The sequence below is a fragment of the Chenopodium quinoa genome, unplaced genomic scaffold (assembly GCF_001683475.1).
Source record: "Chenopodium quinoa cultivar QQ74 unplaced genomic scaffold, ASM168347v1, whole genome shotgun sequence".
NCBI classification, from domain to species: domain Eukaryota; kingdom Viridiplantae; phylum Streptophyta; class Magnoliopsida; order Caryophyllales; family Amaranthaceae; genus Chenopodium; species Chenopodium quinoa.
Genome location: NW_018745459.1, coordinates 20,124 through 43,418, shown reverse-complemented (window position 1 = coordinate 43,418; position 23,295 = coordinate 20,124). Strand labels below are relative to the sequence as shown.

At 36.9% G+C, this 23,295-nt stretch overlaps 3 protein-coding genes and 1 pseudogene across 3 annotated transcripts; 1 reads left to right on the top strand and 3 right to left on the bottom strand.

The window, feature by feature from the left end:
• Positions 1–540: 540 nt before the first annotated feature.
• LOC110714703 lies at positions 541–5,730 on the bottom strand. Its single transcript, XM_021893228.1, has 9 exons — positions 5,684–5,730; positions 5,142–5,389; positions 4,573–4,654; positions 4,245–4,487; positions 3,932–4,148; positions 3,475–3,830; positions 2,979–3,209; positions 1,200–2,400; positions 541–765 (listed from the first exon to the last, which is right to left on the bottom strand). Exons 1-9 carry the CDS (start codon positions 5,728–5,730, stop codon positions 541–543), a joined length of 2,850 nt encoding a protein of 949 aa, XP_021748920.1.
• On the bottom strand, positions 5,547–17,352 carry LOC110714701. The gene is made up of 13 exons (XM_021893227.1): positions 17,248–17,352; positions 16,453–17,004; positions 16,274–16,330; positions 14,954–16,096; positions 14,523–14,850; positions 13,620–13,881; positions 13,312–13,528; positions 12,846–13,198; positions 12,197–12,715; positions 10,470–11,631; positions 9,911–10,258; positions 9,342–9,576; positions 5,547–8,996 (listed from the first exon to the last, which is right to left on the bottom strand). The coding sequence occupies exons 1-13, from the start codon at positions 17,350–17,352 to the stop codon at positions 7,573–7,575; spliced, it is 6,705 nt and encodes a 2,234-aa protein (XP_021748919.1). The 3' UTR covers positions 5,547–7,572.
• Positions 17,353–17,575: 223 nt separating this feature from the next.
• Positions 17,576–19,767, top strand: LOC110714696 (putative ripening-related protein 1). Its single transcript, XM_021893223.1, has one exon. It carries the CDS (start codon positions 19,069–19,071, stop codon positions 19,612–19,614), a length of 546 nt encoding a protein of 181 aa, XP_021748915.1. The 5' UTR covers positions 17,576–19,068; the 3' UTR covers positions 19,615–19,767.
• A 249-nt stretch (positions 19,768–20,016) lies between these two features.
• Positions 20,017–22,759, bottom strand: LOC110714695 (annotated as a pseudogene).
• Positions 22,760–23,295: the final 536 nt, after the last annotated feature.

Below are 23,295 nucleotides of genomic sequence, written 5' to 3'. Positions count from 1 at the left end.
TATAAACACTACCTGCTTTTTCATAGTCTTCAGCATCTATGTAACATTCGACTGCTTTCTTGATGTTTCTTATGCTTTCAAATAGCTCAGCAGCTTCTCTGAGCATTTCCAAAGACTTTTCCATGCTTAAACCTCGTAAGTTGTCAGCAGCTGCCTTAAAGCTAGAGGCTTTGGCAAACTTTTGCCAGTAAAAATCTCCAGCGCGTTCAAAACATTGCGTAGCAGCCTTGTAGTTATGCACCTCTAGCATCTGTAATTGGAAAAGGCCCAATCAAAGGAAGTGAGGAATCTAAATGGGGCATATGAGGTCAGACTAATAAATTGCAGACACATGAGACAGGAGTACTTTATCTGCAACAAGAAAATTTAAAAAATAGAAAAGCAAGAACCTTAATACCATGAATTAATAAGACAAACCTTTTTACCCCGCCATCTCCAGTCCTCTAAGCTACTAGCAACTTGCATAGACCGTGCAAATGACTCATCCAACTTTTTAACTTGAATGAGATTCAGCTTTCGCCAATAGTCAGCCATAGGAGATCAAAAACTATCGCTGTCTTCACATAGCCAAAGCCTTTGTCTTGTACGAGTAATGGCTACATACAATTGCTTTAGCTCATAACACAAAACATCACGCTTTGCATTTGTAAAACTTGGATAAGTTTCTAAATTCAAAGCACAGAGCTTTTCCTCCACGTATTCATAAATAATTCTCCACTGTTCTCTTAATGGTGAGGATCCAAAGAAGTTATACAACAGCACATCCTGCAATAACAAGAATAGAGTGTTACTTGAACGGTCTCGATTTCTATTTGCAGTTAAAGAGGGTTATAATCAGACTTTGGAACGAGAAAACACTTAATATGGCTATAGGGATAATGATGGCTTTCAGTAACACGCTTAAATGCCGAGAAAGTAAGTATTGCAGTAGGCAATCCTGGAAATTCGACACTCCAAGAACAGTTTGACTAAATAATGCAATCCCAAAGGAAATTGCAACAAGAAGGGACAATAAAGCCATAAGCTGCGATTTCAAGACCAAATCGGCAAATCCCCCCACCCACCCCCTCAAAAAAAAAAAAAAAACACACCTTGAAACGAGGAGAGCATTGATTGCAGCAGATAATAAGAAGGCTTATATACAGAAATCAATATAGCTAGAGCAACTTACACATCCAAATAGAATGTACTAATATTACCTCAAACTCCAAGCCTTTGCACTCAAAGATTGTCAGCACAAGGGCCTGTCTGCCAACAAATTTGCCTACTTTGTCTCTCGCATGATCATCTCTGACCATTATCACCTGTTCGGATCCAAAGCTAATGCTATTGCTGTTGTCACCTTGACTTGCTTTGTCTTGAAAAATCTTTATGAGGGCATCTTCGCAATTTTCACAATCCAGTAGTATTGGAAGTTCCCCACATAAGAGACTAGTTTCCGGTTTAAGGGGATCAATAGAATTGGGAAAAAAATGCCAGATAAGGTCAATAACACTCTGAGCTAAATTTAAAACTCCAGCATGAGTCCGAAAATTTTGGCTTAGTTGAAAGGTAGGAGATATTAGCCCTTTAATCTTCTTTTGCTCATCTCCAACAACTTCCATATTATTGAGAAACTCCTCGTAGAAAAGCTTTCTTATATCCTCAAATCTAAAATCAATGCCTCTAGCAATAGTCTGCGCAGTGTCACCTGCAAATACAAAGCCTTCCTCCACATTACTGCATATGTACTTGAAGAGGGCAAGTTGCTTCATGGTTAGATCCTGGACTTCATCAATATAAACAAAATCCATGAGCTCACCTTCATAATTTTCACACTTAAAACGACAAAGCAGATCATTCACTAGATCAGCCAAATCAAATTCTCCTCGTACAACCTTCTTTTTCTCATAGTCCCCAAATACCTTATATATTACCTCTCTTTCATCCTCACTGAATTTTGATACTCGGGCCTTAGATAATTGCATATAACTCTGCAAACTCAGATTGTTGTTATCACCCTCCCCATAATGTAGCCTACCTTTTATACAGGAATTAATCTCGGTGAAAACTCTTAAAGGATCAAGCTTTCTTGTGAGCTGGGAGTTGAAATGAGGCCAATAAGATGATCTAAATTTCTCAAATGTAACCTCTTTCCTTCTTACTGCCTGAACAACCAGTCTGAAACTTGCAGTTTCCATATAACAGATTTTCCTAATATCCGTAAATCTATCAAAATATGACAAACCAAAGCTTCTATCAAGCATCAGCAAAAACATATTAAATGTTATCACAAGTGGAAAGGCATTTAAAGGAATATCTTGAAAAGACTCTGGGATGTCCTTGAACTTCTCATATTCATCCATTTCAATCACATCATTGAAGACACATCCCTCACCAAAGTTTTCTCCGTTAACAAAGCTGTAACAACCATAAGATAAATCAATAATGCTAGGAACACAAGCCAACTTTTAAAAAACGAGAATGAAAAGTGCATTTTCTTATAGAAGATTTTCTAAAAAAGGAGAATGAAAAGTGCATTTTCTTATAGAAGATTTTCTCCACAGGCAATTAATAAGTGCTGTAACATTTTATCAATACGGTCCATACTAGAGTACACCAGCAAGGTAAGCTCATTTGCACATACACCAGCATGGTAGCTCATTAGCATATGAAGTATATTATATATTGCAGGGGAAAAAGATAATGAAAAGGTTCACAGACCTCTTAAGATTTTTGATGTGGTGTTTGACGGCAAAACAAAGTTTTGGATTTACGGTCACAAAAAGTTGGCGAAGGGGCGCTCCCATTCTACCAGGAGCATTGGTTGAAAACTCACTCATCAAGGCGTCATGTAGATTTCCTTCTGAAACTATGTGATGTTGTTGTTCCTTTTGAAACAACTTCATCACCAACACTGTTGTTTTACCTGTGCCAGATCGTCCTAAAATGAAGGTGCTTTTGCCATTGAAAATTGCCTCTCTTTCTTGGTCTGATACCTCAAAGGGACATTCAAAAGCAACCCATCATACGCAGACATCAAGTGACTCAAGACACCCTCAGAAAATGGATAGAATTTCATAAGCAGCAAACTCTCCTTGACTTTTGCATTCTCAAAAAAGCTTGTTCCAACACTATCAGCATCCAAAGAACTTGTTGATTTTGCGTTATTAACAACTTTGAACCGTGCAACATCAAATGAAGTAAAGTTTCTTGGGAGTTCCAACTTCCTACATAAACAAACATAGAGAACATTAGGAAAAGATGGAAAGCCACATCTGGTGCTTCTTTTCATCTTTTGTCAACATTTTCTAGACGCACATACAAAGGTACAGATAAACAAAGGTAGTTTCTTTTAAGCTCAATGCAGCAGCATATTAATTCTTATGGTGCAGTTGTGTCGTCTAAGCACTTCAGTACATCTTTGGAGACTGATCGCTCACTGAATTTAACTTGTAAATAGAATGATATACAAATTATATAAAGAGAATATACCCCTGGAGACATTTTTCTTTGCAGCATGCAAGGAATTCATCAGTAAATGCTCCATATATTATGTCAAGTTTACTGACTAATGCTGGTACATCTTCCAAATGCAAGATATCCCAGACCTTCAAGATTTGAGTAGCATATCCCTGTAACCTGATTATATCATTTGTGCAAATGATATACCGACCCTCAACCTCAAATTGTTTTACAATTCTAACAGCACTTTCACAGACCAGATCAGTGTTCTTATTTTTTGGCCGCCAGCCATTAGCTAACTTCAAAATAAAATTCACCACAAGCTTCTTAGAGTAGATTGAGGGCAGCTTGGCAAAAGATTTGACAAAATTCTCACTGAAGACAACCTACAAATTAAAGGATTGTGAAAACTCAGTTTAATGTTGCAATATTATCACAAAATTCAACAGAATATGCATATTTCTGGAAGGATAGAGCAAAGGTATACCTTCCACCCTGAAGCTTTGAAAATATTATTATCCTTATCAAGCAAGTCTTCAAGTTCATCCAACTTGCTTTTAACATCTACAATGACTTTAGCTAAATTCTCGTCTTCTTCAGCATTAAAGTAACAGCTGTGCAGTTTGGCATCAGAAATAATATCTTTCCAGAAAGTATCTGCTTCAGCAAGGGTTTCCTTGTTCCCCAGTATCCAGAGGCAATGCCTACAATTGTTTAAAAAGAGGAAGAGCAGGTTTACTTGATTAAAAAAAAGCCAACAGAAACTATAATTAGTCCAGAGACATCATCCTAAGTCATACCTGGCCCTACTCGAAGCAACATCAGCCATTCCATGATCTAAGCGGAACTCAGAAGATCCAGCAGAATTGGATCTTACAGTAGATACTATAACAATATCTGCTTCGCCACCTTCCTGGAATCCTTCAACTAATTTCACCTTCAACTCAAAGTTTAAAAGCTTTTCATATCTTTTCCCAATTCTTCTCTCAATATCCTTAACTTGTGCTACACCTTGAGATACTATACACACAGAAATCTTTTGGCTGTAGCACTGCCATTCTGTGTACAACAGCAAAAACTTCAGGTATCATGGAAATCATCATATTGGAAAAAAGCTTTATAATAGACCAATCTCTAATCTTAACATCTATGTACATGTTTTGAGCAGATGTAAGAGCCACATTAAGAATTTGAGCAACCCATACCAAACCTAACTTATGTACAAAAAAGTTGACAAGGAATAACAGATATAGCCAACAACCTATGTTACTTGGATTCTTCATTTACCTCAAGTGCCCATGTTAGATTCTCAACACTTAAACATAAATAGGATATATTAATATATATGTGTTTAGGCCAAAGCCAAAATCATAGAAAATTTTCACAAAATAGCACACTTGGACACGTACCCATGTCAAACAAGAATACCCAACTCAGAACAACGGAGTGAACAACAACAAAACCACGAATCACCCTTACCCGTAACCAAGCTGCACGGTCCTTAAATATCGAGAAGCCCGGTTAGGGTTCGGACTCATCAAACACATTCACATAACATTTGTTGGTTGAGACTTGACATGCAAGTATGCAACCCACTATCAATAATAACTAATCACAATTTACACTACTCAGAGAACAGTCAAATACACACATAAAGGAAACAATCCACTCCTAATACGTTTAAAAGGGCGGTTTACCTTTGTGCAAACGTTGCACAATATTCATCAAAACTGCCACTTCAACCAGATTTCTAGTGTTATGCCCATCATCATCAACTTCTTCTCTTCCTTGAGAGATGTTTATAAATGAAAATGGACCAAATATTTTTCCTATAAGATTATGTAGCTTACATTTCTTACTTCTAACTTTTCTTGAAGAGAGCATTTGATCTCTTACAATTTTTTCAATCTTTCCGGATTCCAAATCCATAATTCTCTTTCTTCCCCTGCGTCAAATCATCAAGAACCAAATTCAAGTAAATATTAGATTTTATAGCCTAAAAAATCAAGTTGTGTTCAAGAAAATGATCAATAACAGACATGAAAAAGTTGAAATTACAAAGAATGAAACAAACCCAGTTCAAGAATGATGATGATTTATGTTGTGGGTGTTAAAATGAAGGAATTTTGGTAGTCATTTTGATTTATTTTTAAGTGGGATTTTCAAAAAATGGGTTTATTTTCAAGTGCGATTATTGATGATAATGGAAATGATGGGGAGAGAGATGAAACGTCACTACAGCTTAGCAGTTGTGGCACGGGGTACACTGCATATGTTTGCCGCCATTGATTATATTTATAACGTCTACTCCATAGTTATTTTTTGTGTGCACCCCGTAGTATTGTTCTACAATGTGTCATTGTGTACTACGCTAATACCCAATTCATACTCAGCTAGTAAACTTGGTTTAAACTTTAAACTACAAGGTATTTCTTCGTTTCTTATTTTTTACCCCATAGACAAATGTTACTTTATTAACTTTTAATTGGAAAAAATGATGAGAGAGAAAAGTAGTGGGTTAAAGGGGTGATTGTGAGAGTAAAAGTGTAATCCTATATGTTCAAAAATAAAATGGGTCGAAATTAAAATGACGGCCTAAAAAGAAAATTGAGGCAAAACAAATAAGAGACCAAGAGAGTAATTATTGAGCGATTTTTTCTTTTTTTTTTGTTTATGCAGTATGAGTAATTGTTGTTTTACATTGTGTAATATGCTAGTACCTCCATATTTTTTTTGTTAATCTCAATTATTGTATAAAATTGCCAAAAAAAAAAGAAGATAAGAGTGGGTGCAACAAAATATTTAGACGATGCAAGTGAATTCCGTAAATAGATAGGTGGAAATAAGAGGGAGCCCCAGTTAATCATCGTGATGAACAAAAATTGTTTATTTGGTGACATTTCTGTAAATAGAAACATATCAGTCAATATGACATTTTCGTAAGTAAATCAACATTTTCTTTATATTACAGGAACACGTCAAGGGTGTGGATTGTGATACACGCTAACTTAAACACACAAATAATTAGGTGTGTAAGAAGTAATTCTTCATAAAATTTAAAAGTTACGAAATACTTCGTATAAGAAATTAATGTAATAAAAAATCAAAAGCTAAATCAATCTTACCGGAAAGGGTGTAAAATAATTTTCTTAACACTTTTTTTTTTTTTTTTTTTTTTGCACTTAAGTTTATTTTTCACATTGATTTTTTGTAATGGATTTGAGAATGAGGTTGGCAACATAGAGCAAAACTAAGGAAACTAGAGCTTCTCTTCCTATTGTAAAAAAGAGGTATTTGACAAAGTTGGGCACGGCAGTCGGCAGGGTAGCACAAAGAGTATAGGACTCATGCAGTAAAGGGTATTATATATTAACATAAGATGGAAGTTAATGGTGTAAGGATTAAAGTGTTCAACTAACTTGCAATCAACCCACAATAGCAATGAACAAACAAGCATAACAATCAAGAACAACTTTGAAGGAATTAAAGCAAGTAAAAGGAAGACAATGTTACTGTGGGAAAACCCGAGAACCGGGAGAAAAAACCCACCCTTGCACTATGGAGTAATATTGATGATGAATGAACTCAAGAATTACAAGCATGAATTGTATAGAATTCAAATGCTCCTCACAAACCCTCTCAAAACCTCTCTATGTGTTTAAATGTTTGTGAATAATCAACAAAGAGGCTTAGAAAAGGTATATATAGTCTAGGTAGAAAATACAATCCAACGGCTAAGATTAAAGCAAATCGCACAAGCCGAAAACGAAGCGACGAAATAGGGAGCAGGGAGGTTCGACCGAACTCTGTTCAGCTACTGACTTAAAACCGGGTTCGACCGAACTTTTCACAAGTTTGGTCGAACCTTAACAATAAGGCAGCTTCTATGCAATCTCCTTATGTCTCCATGTATTTATCTATCTCCACACTAATCCTAACAAATGGTAATCCACTTCCCTGAGTTAAAAGATATAAGACAAGATGAAAGTGTTATCAATAACTTCAGCTAGATTAATGTCTGCTATTTCAGATATTTACTTGACACCAGGCTAGCAAACATAATTTAGCAACTCAAGCAAACAATGCAATTAGCTGACATTACTCAACAAAGATTGGAATTCAAATCTTTCACATATTAGGCAAATAATGATCTAGTTTTGCCCTCAGTTTTCGTGTGATGATGGAGCTTCGGTTCTTTACTTGATCATGTAGGATAAGGTTGTACCATTCAGTGGTAAACACAGCAGCAGCATACCATTTTGTCGCATAATACATTCGAGCAGTTGACACTTGACCCCATTGCCTTAAATAATCCGACTCCATCAAAAAAAGGGTACATTCAAAAATATGATCAACAATCCTACTTTTGCAAATCATAGGCATCGAATCAGCAGAAAACTTCTGAAAGATATTCAGATACTCCAGCATATTACAGCCAACTGAGAGTAACTCTGAACACCAGTAATGTCGAATAGAAGTCACCAAATGTTCTGTGCCAAGTCTTTGATTATTCTTTTTCGGATATTTCGACACCCATTCAGCATCAGGATAGAGCATAAAGTAACCAGTGTTTGGATGCTTTCGCACGCCAAAATAATGTAGACAGAAGTCCCAGTGATTATCATGTGCTGGTAAACTCTTTAGGTGTTCCAAGGTTGTCAAAATCTTCTCTTTCCAGGATGACCAAAAGTATATCAGTTTTTCAACTGAGACCTGGCCACCTGAGATCATTTCTCGCGAGTCAGATTCCCATTTAAATGGTGAAGTCTGAGTCTGAAGAAGGATTTCAAGAATTTTTCTAGTACATATGACCTCCCATTTCAAATTCCCGCTTTTTTGGGAGACTTCTAACTGCTTCTCCAGTTCAGACAACCCAGTACTTTGAGTTGACAAAAGCAGAACTTCTGTATGAATTTGTTTGTGAAAATCAGCTGAAGCATTGAGAGCAGAAGCTTCAGCTCTGGACAACAATTCCTCTTTCAACAAAAGATCTCTTTCGAGCCAATTTTTTCCACCAGATGCCCAACAACATTTACCAAACACGTACCAAATATAGAGCCTAGAAGCATCCTCATAATTCTGAGCCTTTTCTAATAAATCTGCCTCACGTAAAAATAATCCTACTTTTCTTGCGATTCTTAGACCCTCTTGAATATCGCCCATTTCTATCTCTATGTCAATTCCCTCCTCATAACACCCTTGATTCCATAAGAAGGTCCTCATTGAATCAAGAGAGCTAAATTTCTTAACATACTTCATCATTTTTTTCTTGTCTTTTTTCTTATAGGAAGCATGAGCACAACTCTTCAGGAATTCTTGCTCAAATGTTATCAAGTCTATGCTTCCCTCCTCAAGAGCCAGCTGTTTCCAGCTTTGTACGTACTGCAATCCTAAGTTAAACAATTTTCCTGTATTACATGCATGCAAACATTCTCTGTAGAGGTAATTTTCAGCATAGATCTCCGCAGCACGTGCATGAAAACCGGCCAAGGTATAGCAATGACAAGCCTTTTCAAGCTCAGAACTTTGAAAGTGCTGCAGATATATATCACCTGTAAAAAAAAAAAGTTCAATAGCGTCATTTCTGGAAATAATCAGTTCATCTGGGTCAGAATTCAAGGAAGTAAACTTAAATGTGAACTCCATTGGGTTTTAGGCTACAATTTCAATCATATAGTAAAAGTTCATTTTCAGGCTTAGGACAAGGTTCACTAACTAGGATTCATACTGCCCATTATACTTTTGTTTCTATTTTTTCAATGTTCATTTGCAAAGGACTGTGTCAAAAGTCTGCTATGTTCTAGCGAAAGAATTCAAGGTATATCAGTAATAGTTCCAAATAATGGTTTCTAAAAATAGCAGAATACATTGAAATTAGTAACTGTTTTCACTACTACCTGCTCTTTCATAATTGCCTGCATCATAGAAGCACTTAGCGGCCTCTTTGTTGTTATCTAGGCTTTGAAATATTTCAGCAGCTTCTGTAAGCATTTTGACTGCTTCAGAACTCAAGCCACGCATATGAGCAGCGGTTGTTTTAAGGCCAGTAGCACGGGCGTATTTTTCCCAGTAAGTATCTCCAGCTCGCCCAAAGCAGACTGCCGCTGTCTCATAGTTACTTACTTCGAGAAACTGCATATAAAGGTGAATCAGGATGCAAGGAATATTGAAGACAAAATAAATAGTTACAATAGTTCAAGTATGAAATCCTGAGTTCCTGACTCAGATAACACCACACACTGATGGTGACACCTAGCATGATGCCAGCAATTATAGGTACATCTGATAAATGATTGAGCTATGATCCCAAAATCCTCAATGCTGATGCATTAGACTTACAAACTTACTAAATTTTAATATGAGCATCACATGGGTTCTCTAAAATCTATTAAACTAAGATGGTTAACATGAAATTGGAGGAGAAAACTAATAATGAATGTCTTCCAAATAAAGCCAAAAAACAAACCTTGAAACCTTGCGATTTCCATTCCTCCTTAGAGCTGGGAAATATTATTTCCTGAGCTAATGAATTGTCAAACTGTCTAATTCGGACCAGATTCAATTTTTTCCAGTAATTAGCCATAGGTTCTGCATGACTACCATGGCTCTCACAGATCCATAATCTTTCCTTTGCTCGGGTGACGGCCACATATAGTTGCTTCAATTCATGGCACAAACCACTATGTTTTGCATGATTGAACTTTGGAAAATGTGGAAATGATGAGCCAAGGTTCTTCTCTTGCATATATTTATATATTACACTCCAATGTTCTCTAATAGGTGATGATGAAAAGAAGTTGTACAAGAGAACGTCCTGTGATGATAAACATGTCACAGGGATAAGCTATTTCAGGATCACAGAATATCAAAGTGCATAGCTGGTATATTAAGCAACTTTTGCAACATAAAAATAAAAATAAGGCATCAAACAAAAACAATATAGAGTTAGAAATGTCAAGCGAGAACCTTATAACAATAATGAAGAAGTCAATGTCAAGAAATAGAAAAGCCAAACAGTTATTTACCTTAAACTCCAAGCCTTTGCACTCAAATACCGTGAGCACAAGTGCATGTCCTTTTACATGGCTTGGCATTTCATTTCTCACACTTTCATCTCGTACAATAATAACTTGTTCAGCTCCAAAAATGACAGTATTCCTGCCATCATTTTTATTGTCCTGAAAGATTTTCATGACAACATCTTCATCACCAGATGCAGACTCCAGCAGTATGGGAGCATCTCCATCAATAAGACTGAACTCTGGATTAACCTTATCAATTGAGTATGGAAAGAAATGGTAGATAAGTTTGATGACACTGTGAGCTAACTTTAAAATCCCAGCATGGGATCGAAAGTTTTGATTCAGCACAAAAATTGGGCAGATGTTTCCTTGATCCTGTTTACTAGTTTTCACACACGGGCCTTGGAGAAAATTGACATAGAAAAAGCTTCTGATCTCATCAAAACTAAAATCTACACCTTGGGCAATTGTTTGAGCTGTATCACCAGCAAACACATAACCTTCTTTGACATTCTTGCAAACATATTTTAAAAGAGAAAGTTGCCGCACAGTCCAATCTTGAACTTCATCTATATACACAAAATCCAAGGCATCACCTTCATACCTTTGATGGCTGAACCGATGATGAAGATCATTCACTACATCAGACAAATCATACTCACCTCTTGTAAGCTTCATCTTCTCATAGCACAAGAATATACCATATATGGCCTCCCTCTCGTTCCTACTTAAGCTTGACTTTTTGCAGTCAGACAATTGAATATAACTGTCTAAAGTGAGTCTACCCTGTTCAACTTTTATTCCACCTTTTATACAAGAGAGTATTTCAGTGAAAACTCTTGAAGGATCAAGATCCTTTGTAAGAGTCGAATTGAAGTGAGGCCAGTATGAGACACTAAACTTATCAAAGCTTACTTCTTTCCTTTCCATCATTTGCAGCTCAACTGATTTTAAGCTACAAGTTTGTCTAGTTTTCACAAATCTATGGAAATATGAGGTACCTATTGTACCATCCAGCATGAGCAGGAACTTCTTGAGAGATATCACAAGAGGATATGACTCAGCAGGGATCTCCCAGAAAGAGTGAGGAATATCTTCAAATAGTTGCGTCTCATCATAAACTTGGATGCAGGTTTCCTTATTCAAGATTTCTCCACGAACAGTGCTGAAGCATCAGTGAGGCCAAATTCAGTACGACAACAGATATGAGATTATCAATATAACAAAATAGCTTAGCATATAATCAAACATGCTCCAAGAGCATGCTCCTCAACATTATCACTAAAATTCCATTTGGTTGGACAGAAAACACTGCCAACTAGATATTGTTTTCCATGGACAAATTTGAAAGGGAAAATGCTACAAAAGATTAAGTATCCTTCTTTAGTACCTTAATAAAATTTAGAGAGAAGGAAAAGAATGGGGATGGTGGGAAGGGGATGAAAGGGAGGAGAGAAAGTAATCGGCAAGAAAAATAAGGATAATGCGGGAAGAAGAAAATGTCTTTGCACCCTTATACAAACCAAACGAATTCCTCCTAACAGAAAACACCCTAAGAGGTGAAACAATTACACATATGAGATTGACAATTGACCCGAGAACACAAATCTATTGAATACTGAATACACTCTTCTTCCCTAATATATACGACATTTTTCTGTTTAAATTCCCAGAGACAATGTGGAGTTGACAATGTCACAATTGAGAAATGTAAAGTATCTCACAGTTACCTTTGAAGATTGGAGATGTGTTGTTTTACTGTATGGCACAAGTTCGGATTAACTGTTACAAACAGTTGTCGCAGAATAGCGCTTCTACCCTCAAGCTTAATTGATGGGTCATCACACAAGGAAGCATCGCCATGTACCTCATCAGAACCACCCAAAGCCATGTGATATAGTTGTTCTTTCTGAAATAGTTTCGTGACTAACACCAAGGTCTTTCCAGTGCCAGACCTTCCTAACACAAAAGAGCTTCTTGGGTAATGAATTATTTCCCACTCGTTGTCTGTCACTTCCATGGGAAGCTCTAATGCCCTACCATCAGAAACAGAAATCAAGTGTTTCACTACACCGACAGATAAAGAGTAAAATTTTACTAGCAACAAGCTCTCCTCGACTTCTGCCTTGTCAATACATCTTGGTGCTACATCATCGTCATCTGATATACTTGTTCTCTCAGCATCACTGCAACTCTTGTACCGAACAATATTAGAGTTGCTGCTCCAGCATACGGGAACTTCCAGCGTACTGAGCATAACAAATCAATTAGATAAATGAGATATTGCCAAAAAGGATTAATCATTTCAACAAGATAGTTTTCCTAATTTCGCAATCTTATAGATGCATGTTGATGAAAATGTAACAAAAGAAAGCATACCCTTCAATACATTTTTTCTTGCAGCATCTGACAAACTCTTCAGTGAATAAACCATAGTGTTTGTCAATTCTCTTAACCAATTCGGCCACTGCTTCCAATGGCAAAATATCCCAAACCCTCATAACTTGGAAATATTCTGATTCTTTAACAATGTCATTTGAGCATATGACATAGAGGCCTTGAACTTTGAATTGCTTGACAATTCGAACAGAGCTCTCACAAGGAGGATCGACTTTGATTTTCCTTGGTCGCCATCCATTTGAAAGTTTGCCTATAAGATTAAACACATGCATCTTTGTTTGGCTTGATTGCAGCTTTGAAAATGATTTGATGAAATTACTAGCAAAGAGAACCTAGGAAAAATAACATGAGCAATGTTCAGCAACAAGAATAGGTAAGCCCAAACTGAAGTGTTTAAGGTTCAACTAAATTGAACATCATTAATTTGATAAGAGGAGTTACCCACCTTCCACCTTGCATTACGAAAAAGCACACTATTTCCGCTGAGCAAATCATCCAGCTGATCTAGTTCCTTCTTAACATAAATGATTGTTTCTGATATTTTTTCATCTTCATTAGCATTGAAAAAACATTTCCGCTCTTTAGCATCGGTGATAAAATCCCTCCAAATAAGGTTGGCTTTGGCTAAAGTCTTCCCATTTCCAAGCACCCATAGGCAATGTCTGGAATCAAGAATGTAAATTGGAAAATAACTAGTGTAGGAAAAACAGCAGTGAAGCCTAAAAATTATTTGGAAGTACTTCCAAGACATACCTTGCCCTTGTTAATGCAACATTAAGTCGTTGAGGATTAGATAAGAAACCAATTTCGCCAAAGTTGTTAGATCTGACCAAAGATAGCAGTATTATGTCTTCCTCTGCACCTTGGAACGCATCAATTGATTTGATGTTCACTGTAAAATTTTCCAGATTCGAAAATCTCTGACCAATCATTCTTTCAATTGCCTTAACCTGTGCAGAATAAGGCGATATTACACCAATGCTAACTTTTTTATTGCAGGGTGATTTGCACCATCCTGCAAACAAGAAAATGAACCAAGACTAAGAATGCAGCAATAAAGAATTTTGTAAAGGCCAATTAGTGTATTAGATAAATAGAGGCCCTAAAACACAGATTTTTGTATAGAATGCAAGTGTACAATGCATCCCAAAAGTAAAAATACCAATTCAAACAATGCAGCTCTCGATAAAGAATGTTGAACCTAGTGAAAAAATGTCCAAAGCTAAAATATAGATCCATTTTCCAGGTCACTAAAGCCTGGGGTAGCACACATTCCATCAAGGAGAAATGGTGCGCCAAAATAATAAATTAGTTACTTGCTGAACATCAATACTACACCGTAACCAAAAAAAAAAAAAAAAAAAATACTCGCACTACTAAAACAAGCATTATTTTTCATGAAGAAAACGGCAATATTTCACAGTTCGTTCCTGCTCCGATGCTGGAACTGGAAGGTATTTTTCCAATTGATAAGGAATATAAAGACAATTACAACAGAATTTAAAAAATTCTAGTCACGGATCAAATCTGCATTTTGCAGCACATCCAGAAGCTAATTTTTGTAATGTGTTACGAAACTGAGAAAATAAGTAGGTTGATCTTTCAAGATAAAAATTCTGTAAGCAACCTGAAAAGGGAACTATCCGCGTGGCATACCTTTGTAAAGACGAAGTACTATAGCCCGGACAACTGCTGCCTCAACCATATTTTTTCTGCTTTGTCCATTATCATCAAATTCTTCTTTTCCCTCTGTAATATTTATAAATGAATAAGGACCAAAGAATAATCCTTCAAGGTAACGTTTCTCATAGCCGTCACTCTTCACACTAGGTGCATCAGTAATTTTGTTGCTGTAAAACATCCTCCTTGGAAATGCACTTATTGAAGGGTGCATTCTGTACTGCATGTTTAGTAGGTGTTTTGACCAGCCTAACAAACCTAATCTCTGAAATAAACTTCGGCCAAAATCAACACTCGCTGAAATCTGCATCAAAAAAAGGAAAGGTTTCTGGATCATATAAACAATCATAAGATTAAGTAAAATTTTAAGAGTAAAATAGAAATCAATTTTAGACCGATATTCTTACATGACTTTTCACCATGGCCTGTAGCTGGTACTCATCTCCTGCAAGAATAGCATGCCTTAGATCGGGAAGTTGGAGTGGTATAATGGACTCACACTCCTTCAACTGCGCAGCTTCATCAATAACCACAACATCGAGTGATTTTATAGGCGCATAATACAATTTATAGGAACTTGAAGCCGTACAGAATAACAAGGATGACATTTGGAAACAGAAATCCGAGATGAAATCATAATTTGTCACTTGGGGAAACTTAAGTTTGCCCAAAGAAACAATTAGATTTTGTAAAAGATCAAAGCATTCATCTCCCTTCTTTTCGAGAAGACCTAGTATATACACAATAGACTTCTGAAAGACTCCACTACAAGGAGCCAACCCACTGAGTTGACCAATATATTGCAACAGCAAACTTTCAAAAGAATCAAGCAAATCATAAAGCTTAGTCAAGTTCTCAATATTGTGTTCCTGAATGAAACTTTTTGCCATATGGGTACAAAAGATTGAGATGCATCTCTTGACAGGACCAATTAGTTCATTGAACTGATCTCTAATAGAATTAAGAAAGGATAGAAGTTGCTCTGAATTGCCAAGGCACCTATTCTGACCATGTTGTCCAGTGAGAAAATGATCCTGTGAAGAAAAATCCTGGAATTCATTCAACAACAACGAGAAAGAACAGCGCCAGCCACTAATGGGGCTAAAAACCTCTGCTAGCTTCTTAACACGGTAGTCCAAATAAATATCTTCAATATCTGAACCTACATCTACCTGCTTCTTGCTCCCAAACAAAAGTAAGCTGCCCAATGAGCAAAACCTATTGTCTGAATTCCTTGCAGAACACGCTCTCAACAGCTCTACAACCTGACTAGCTAATGCAGTAATTGCCACATTTGTTGTGGCACAAGCCAGGCCTCTACAGTTAAGCCTTAGCAGAATGCATAGCAATGTGCTGATCATCTTAGATTTACCAGTCCCAGGAGGACCCCATACAAGTTCAACAGAAAACTTGTCCTTACACTGTATATTTTTCAAAGAAGCCGAAATTGCATCCTTCTGAGATGGGTTTAGACGTGGTAAACCCGAACCAAGTTTGTTGAGCCAGAAATGATCAGTTTCTGAACAGCCATTGCCATCAGTTCCTTTGTCCTGCAAAATTGAATAATATATTATAACTAAGCCTTAAATGGGTTGTTGCTATCAATTATTTATGCATTATAAAATGAAAATAGTCATATATAAGCATCCTAGTCCTAAATCAGCAACATAGATTTGTTCTAGTTGCCTCTCAGCTTCAAAATGTTATGATCATCATAGAATAATTACAGTCCAATCATTCTCCAAGTCGACTAATGTGCATAAACCTTTCTTTCTAGGATGATCCTAGTGATACAAATGACAAATAATATAACTATCATGAACATGTTGGCAAATGCGGAATAGAAGTTCATCAGCATTACAAGAACGAAAATACGAAAACTTCAACAATAAGACTGGAAGCATACCAAGGAATCACAGTGCAAGACCTTCTCGAGTAACTTCAAGTTCTCCTTCATGTGCAAAGCATTCCATATGCGTTCAAATGGAATCACATTAGTCAAAAATACAATAAGTAAATATTTATTTACAAAATCATTCATGTCAATCTCTTTAGACACAATCACTCTGATACAAGTAGCAGAAGTGTCCTCATCTGCATCATCCTGAGACATATTAACTACAGATGCTAGAACACATTTTCGCCCCGACTGTAGAACAGGTTCCTCAGCATCAAATTCAGAATCCATCAATACAAACACATCTCCTGGCAAAACATTATAAGTTTTGCTATCTCCACCAGCAGAATTAACCCTCCAATGATGAACCTTAACATTGTACAAAAAGTGTAATTTAGTATCTTTGGTAGCTTTACAACACGAAACTACTCTACCAAAAGGCGCTCTAGATAACATAGACAAATTTGAGCACAATTCGGCTCGTGCCTCCTCTAACAAAGGATACACAAATGCATCGAAATACTCGGTTGTCGATCGAAACAGACAAGGGATCTTCCTGACCTGTAGTTCACAAAATGCAGAGTCAACAACAGCAATAAAATCTTCTTACAGTATTTACTTGTTGGAATTAACTACAAATTAGTGAATCAACAACAAAATCAAATCTTTTGCCCTATCTATAATCTATCTAGGACTACAACTAAAGCATGCATGCAATTCATCATACAATTCAATTACACAATTTACAAACATAAAGTACCAACCATATAATATATTTTAAATAAGAGGAAATGAGGAACTAACCTTGTCATTGAAAAAGTTATCATCAAGTATATCATTAACTGACCATGAGATTAGATGATCAATAAAGGTAAAACCAGCATCATCTACATATTTTATCTTCTTCATTTTCTTTTCAAACTCTATATAATCAAAGAAAACATGCATGCAAAAATTTAAAAATTTAAAATAAAATAAAAAGACTAGATATTAAGAATGGATTGAACAAAGAAACACAAATAAACCCAGTTGTAACATTTCAATGTTTATAAGATTCTGGGTATTTTTTTTTTTTATTTATTGTGTTTTGAGTGGGATTTTTCTGGAAATTTGTGGGAATTTTGAGTGTAGAGTCGGGCAATTGAGATGAGACGATACAGATTACGAGTAGGAGTAATAACTAGTGCAGCTACAGTAGCTGTACAGTCGCAGAACAAGGTAGTGTAATCGTTTCCCGCCATTTTGTTCTACGTCACTACACTAAAGAGTAAAGACCATTAATTTTGTTGTTGTAACTTGTAATTGATCGATATAGAATGTGAAGAGTTGCTAAATGTAGAGCGCTTCTGAGTTCTAGGACCTAGAGTTGGGCACAAGCAAATATATAATAATGACAATTTTATAAATAATGACTTTTTAAGAGTACTAATGAGAGGCAATATTATACTACTGAACATTCTCAGTTGTCCTATATATGATTTCAGTAGTACAAAAGACACACTCTAAGTAGTACTGAAAAAAACATCTCAGTAGTACTAATAGGACTTTCAGTAGTACAAAAGACTGTTATGCAATTTTGTTTGTGTCTAACGATGATATATTAGGACTTTCTCCTAAATGTATGACATAAATTTCTTTTGAATAATGTTGTGTTTTTCCCGTTTATACTTTACTTTATAAGGTAGGAGACACACGTACATCGCGTGTATAGTACTTGTATAAGAAATCTATATGGCTCATTTTATTTTTTCCTGAAATATTATCTATCTTACTCTAATAAAAATATTAATCGGTTTAAAAATTATGAAGTCGTGAAGACTGAGACTCCCTTCCAAAAAAAATGGTAATTTTTTTTTTTTTAATGAATTGGTAGCTTTTAATTTTTTTGATAAAGGATTTTTTTTTAAAAAAAAGGATGGTAATTTATGTTTGGACAATGTTGGGCTAGACTGCTAGAGTGTGTTTTTAAGTGGCTTGATGGGTTGCAAAGTAATAGCCTAGATTTGTATTTGGGTGAATACTTAGCCTAGAAAGGCTTCATGTGGACATGATAGGGCGTCCAAGTCCAACCTTAAATCCAATGGCCTACTCCGTATTAATGAAGAACCTACAAGCTACCATAATTAATTAATCCATCAAACATGGGAAAAGCTTTCATAGATAGAGCCATACAGGAATGAACTCACAAAGTCAAACATGTAGCTCAGCCTAGGAAGATCGATTCATTTCTACCAAATTTATGTTCGAATTGAGTCAGTTTTATCAATTTTAAACCAAGCTAAACTCAAATAGATAACATTCGTTGAAAGGCTAACCACGCGTTTAACTCTTAATTCTCTTGCTAATAATTTTTTCTCAATCCAACCCCCATTTTTATCCATTAACTACTACTTCATGGTCAACCGACAAACTTTATCAAGAAATGTCATGTTGAATAATGAATGATATGACCAGCTCTCCAAAGTTGACTAAACTTTGCACTAAAATAGTAACAAGATAAACACAAAGATTAATATATTATTATGTCAACAAAACCACCCCTTAAATTATATATATATATCCCTCTAATATCATTCTTCAAAGCATCAAAAACACAAACTCTACACACAAAAAAATAAAATAAAAATGACAACAATGTTAAATAACAATATTAGCATATGGTTTTCATTTGTTGTGTTACTGATTATATATAGTGTACAAGTTGAAGGTCAAAACTGCCGAACAACGGGCTATTTTAGAGCCACAAGCCCTCCACCAGGAAAATGCAGCACCAACTGTTGTATCCAAAACACAGTTTACTTCACCTTTCAATGCTCCCCTTCAGTAACCTCCCAAACACCGGGAATGCTCACACTTAGAGCCTTTCAGAACAGCCAGTCCAAGTGTGACAACGCCTACCATACCGACAACTCACTGGTGGTTGCACTCTCGACAGGGTGGTATAATAGTGGGGCACGGTGTGGGAAGATGATCGCAATAAGTGGGAATGGGAAGACTGTGAAGGCTAAGGTGGTTGATGAGTGTGATTCTACAAAGGGGTGTGATGCAGGGGAGGGTTATCACCCACCTTGTGGGTATAACATTGTTGCTGCTTCTAAGGCTGTTTGGAAGGCTCTGGGGGTCCCACAGAGTCAGTGGGGCCAACTCAATATTACTTGGGCTGATGCTTAAGATGAAGAATATGTTATAAGATCTTTTATAATAGCAAGTATTATGAGCTAATGTAGTAAAATCTTGGTAAAATAAAGCTCAATTTCATCACAGCAAACAAATTATCATGTACTCAGTTCCACAAGAATAAAATCTCCCTGAAGATGCAAATGAGTCACGTCCAGATTAAGTTGATACACTACGTATGCATCTAGTTCAAATTACACTATCAAAATGACAACTAACTTCGTACCTTTAGGGCTCTGTTATTGCCCTTTTAGACCATTGGGCTACAATTTTGAAATTGCACAGGTTTATGTGCGTAGAATCTACTCAAACACCTGCATATTGTTTATGATAAAACAAAGGGCTGCATTCTGTTTATCAAATTGTATATTTGTAATAAATGAAAATAGGCAAGGATAAAACACAAATTTACAAAATATAGTACACATGAATGAATACATTATGTATTACTCGGTTTTTGAGGGACAGAATGTTTACATTACCCAAAATCCACAAGGAAATTGGAATAAATAAGCAGCAAAAAAGGAGGGCCTCATCTCAACATACAGAAAACTGAATAATTCAGAGGGCCTATAGATAAAGATAACACTATTTACAGCAAGCAATCTGTCTTTGCTGGTAATCTCCTAAAGAAATTTGTTGGTGAAGAAGGATACTTACTGCGAAACCTCGGATGCCTCATGGTATAAAAACCAGCAAGAAGAGCCATAACATTGAAAGGAATAGCATACAGAACAAATGCAGCAAACAGGCAGAATGTCAGAAATAAAACTGAGGCTCGTGGATCTCGCCAACTTAGCAATGCTTGAGCCCTTTCTCCCTGAGCAGCAAAATCACCCAACACAGATTGCACTTTGGCACCTATGCTCCTGAGTCGATCATACCTTCTTCGCACCACGTCTGTGCCTTTTGTTGTAGGAAAGGTGTCAAACTCTTCATCAAGTTCATCAGGGATTGTGTTGTCAGCATAGGAGATCCTTGTGTCCATGTGAGGAGGGTTTTTTGGCCTATACCGATAATTCCATAGCCCGATCAAAAACATGTACAAGAACACTGTAGGAAGAATGAGGTCAGGGAAACAAACCAACATCACAAAGAGCAAATGAACGAGGACAGTTGTAACCGGGTTTTTCCAAGCACACACATCTGTGAACCATTTCCCGATTGCAATCAAACTTTGAAGTAGGGAGATTATGCGATAGAAGTTAGCCTTGCTTCGCCTCATGCTCCAAAAATGTGCATCAACATCACACATATACTCCACCACTTCCTTCTTCAAAGGGGGTTCGGCTCTGCTAAGCCTAGAAGCTAAGACATTTGTAGCATGAACCCTCAAAGTATTAGTCTGCATCAAAGACAATGGTCTAGAGTAATGCATCTTAGGGAGAAGCGGCTTTCCATACAAAAACATCATGTTGGTCATGTTTGTGCAAGAGAATCGAATAGCCAAATGCAACTCTCCCATCTTCTTCAAACCCGAAGGTTGGAGGACTAGCAGGGGATATGAGTGAGTATATACACGGCCTGCTTCAAGGGTGGAGATTCGAATCCTCACTTTTCCGATTTTAGTGTCTTTGTTGCCAGCAATATGTCCGTTGTCAAAAACACCAATGGTAAGAACAGTTGCAGGATCATATACTTCCCATGTGTACTGCTCATTGTACTTGGGGCTAAGACTGTCGATTATTGTTCGTGTACGAACCCATTTCTGACAGTACTTAGCCACACAAAAGGTATCCGCAGTTCCCCTTCCATCTCTTGTTTTCATAGGGTGGAGTCCATCAGCATTCAGTATTCCAAGTTCAAGAACACCAATTGAAGATTTCCACAGTTGCTTCATACTTGGTCTGAGATCACTACTATAGTAAGTAGATTCATTAAGGACATGGTAACCGCCATCAAGGCTTATACGAGCATGTAACTTACTAGCAAACTTAACTTTCTTCTCCTCTTCAGTGTCAGAAGAGCTCTTTCTGAAGGTTGATCCATTGAGTGGGAAAATTCTTATCATCAGGGCGCTTGCGAACAGCTGCTAATGGAATACTGACCTTGCCAAGCGTCTCTTCTTTGCCCTGACCTTTTCTATCTTCAACAGTGATGATCAAATGCTCATCGAAAGGCTCAGCAGCAACAAACATCAGATCCTCATTCCAAAAGGGGTTTCCCATCCTGCTTTGAACAGGCTTTGTGCTTAATGTTTGGGCTCCAAGCTGCGCCTTTATATAACAATCAGGAAACCGGCCTTTGTCTGAGGTAATCAAGTCTTGAGCCTCGATTACATTGACTCGAAGGTACCACAACCTGGGTGAATGGTAGACTTTTGAACGGATATGGTTAGCAGCTGAAGCTGACATATCAGGAGGAGTAATGGCATCAGAATGCCAAGCATCAGTAAATGCCTCATCTGCTTGAGTACCATACCAGACCGCGAGCATCAGTTCCCCATTATTATTACTCCTATCTCCTTTCTTGTCTTCAAGACGATACCATTGAGGAGCCAACGGACTATCAGGTGGAACTCTAGTCGGGACTTCATGAAGATCAAATCGGATGACTCCAACAAAATCATCCTTCATCAAATCCTTATCTTTCACCTGAACTTCCAAAACAGATGCCTGAAGACGCTCCCTAGAGAAGGCAAACACCTCGTTCCATTCAGGATCTTTCTTTTTCTCAAAATACTTGGTAACCCCTTTGTAATTCCCAACTTTTACCTCTACATATGGATCAAGGCTTCCTGTAAGATCCTTGGTGGGAAGTTCACGAGCTTTTACCACACGAACAAAAAGAAATAGCATCTGTTCAACAAGGTCATACGTGCTAACAGGTTTGTAATTAGAACGTATAACTCGACCACCAACAACTCTTCCACCACCAAGCATAGGACTTGTCTCTCTAAGCTTGTAATCAAATGCCTGCCCTGGAATCCCGGATTTGCTTGCATAACTTTTGGAGCCTGTGATTCAGACTTAGCAGCTGAAACATGTTGAGTTACTTGAGGCTGAGGCTGAGATTTCGGAGCACTGTCCTGCTGCTTTGGAAGATGCCAGAAAGTATGCCTTGAATTTGACTTTATACTTGGCCACTTGAAAAACATTGTATATTTATCACTCATATCAGTCATATGTCATATTGTCTTTAACCTATATTTATCTTGAGATAACAAGTAGAAGAAACACCACTAGAACTACTAATAATGCATTTAGTCCATTGTTTTGTCACAAAAAAGGACCAATTCCAATGAGGATATCAGCACATTACAAATTTTCACATCGAAGCACTAACTTAATATATGTACAACAAAAGTGAAAGTATAGCACAAGCTAAATCAGGTTACAAAAACTAACATCCAGTATCATTCATCAAATGACGAATCCTCACCTATGAGCAAAACTACTCTTTTGAAGTGATGGGAACAACCTTTTTAAGATACTATTCATGTTCTGGTTGAAAACATCCAGGAATATAGTATGCCTAGCATACACATATGGACAGACGTCTGGATTTCTTATAATGACTAGGGGATCATCGATTGTCTTCAAAGCTTCAGCGATCACATTGCGAAAGCTGCAACCCTCTCTCTGGAAAAAGACTTCTTTAAAAGACTTTGGCAAGAATGATATGGCATCTGACCTGTTAATCACATCATTCAGCAGCACCAAATACTTTCCTGAG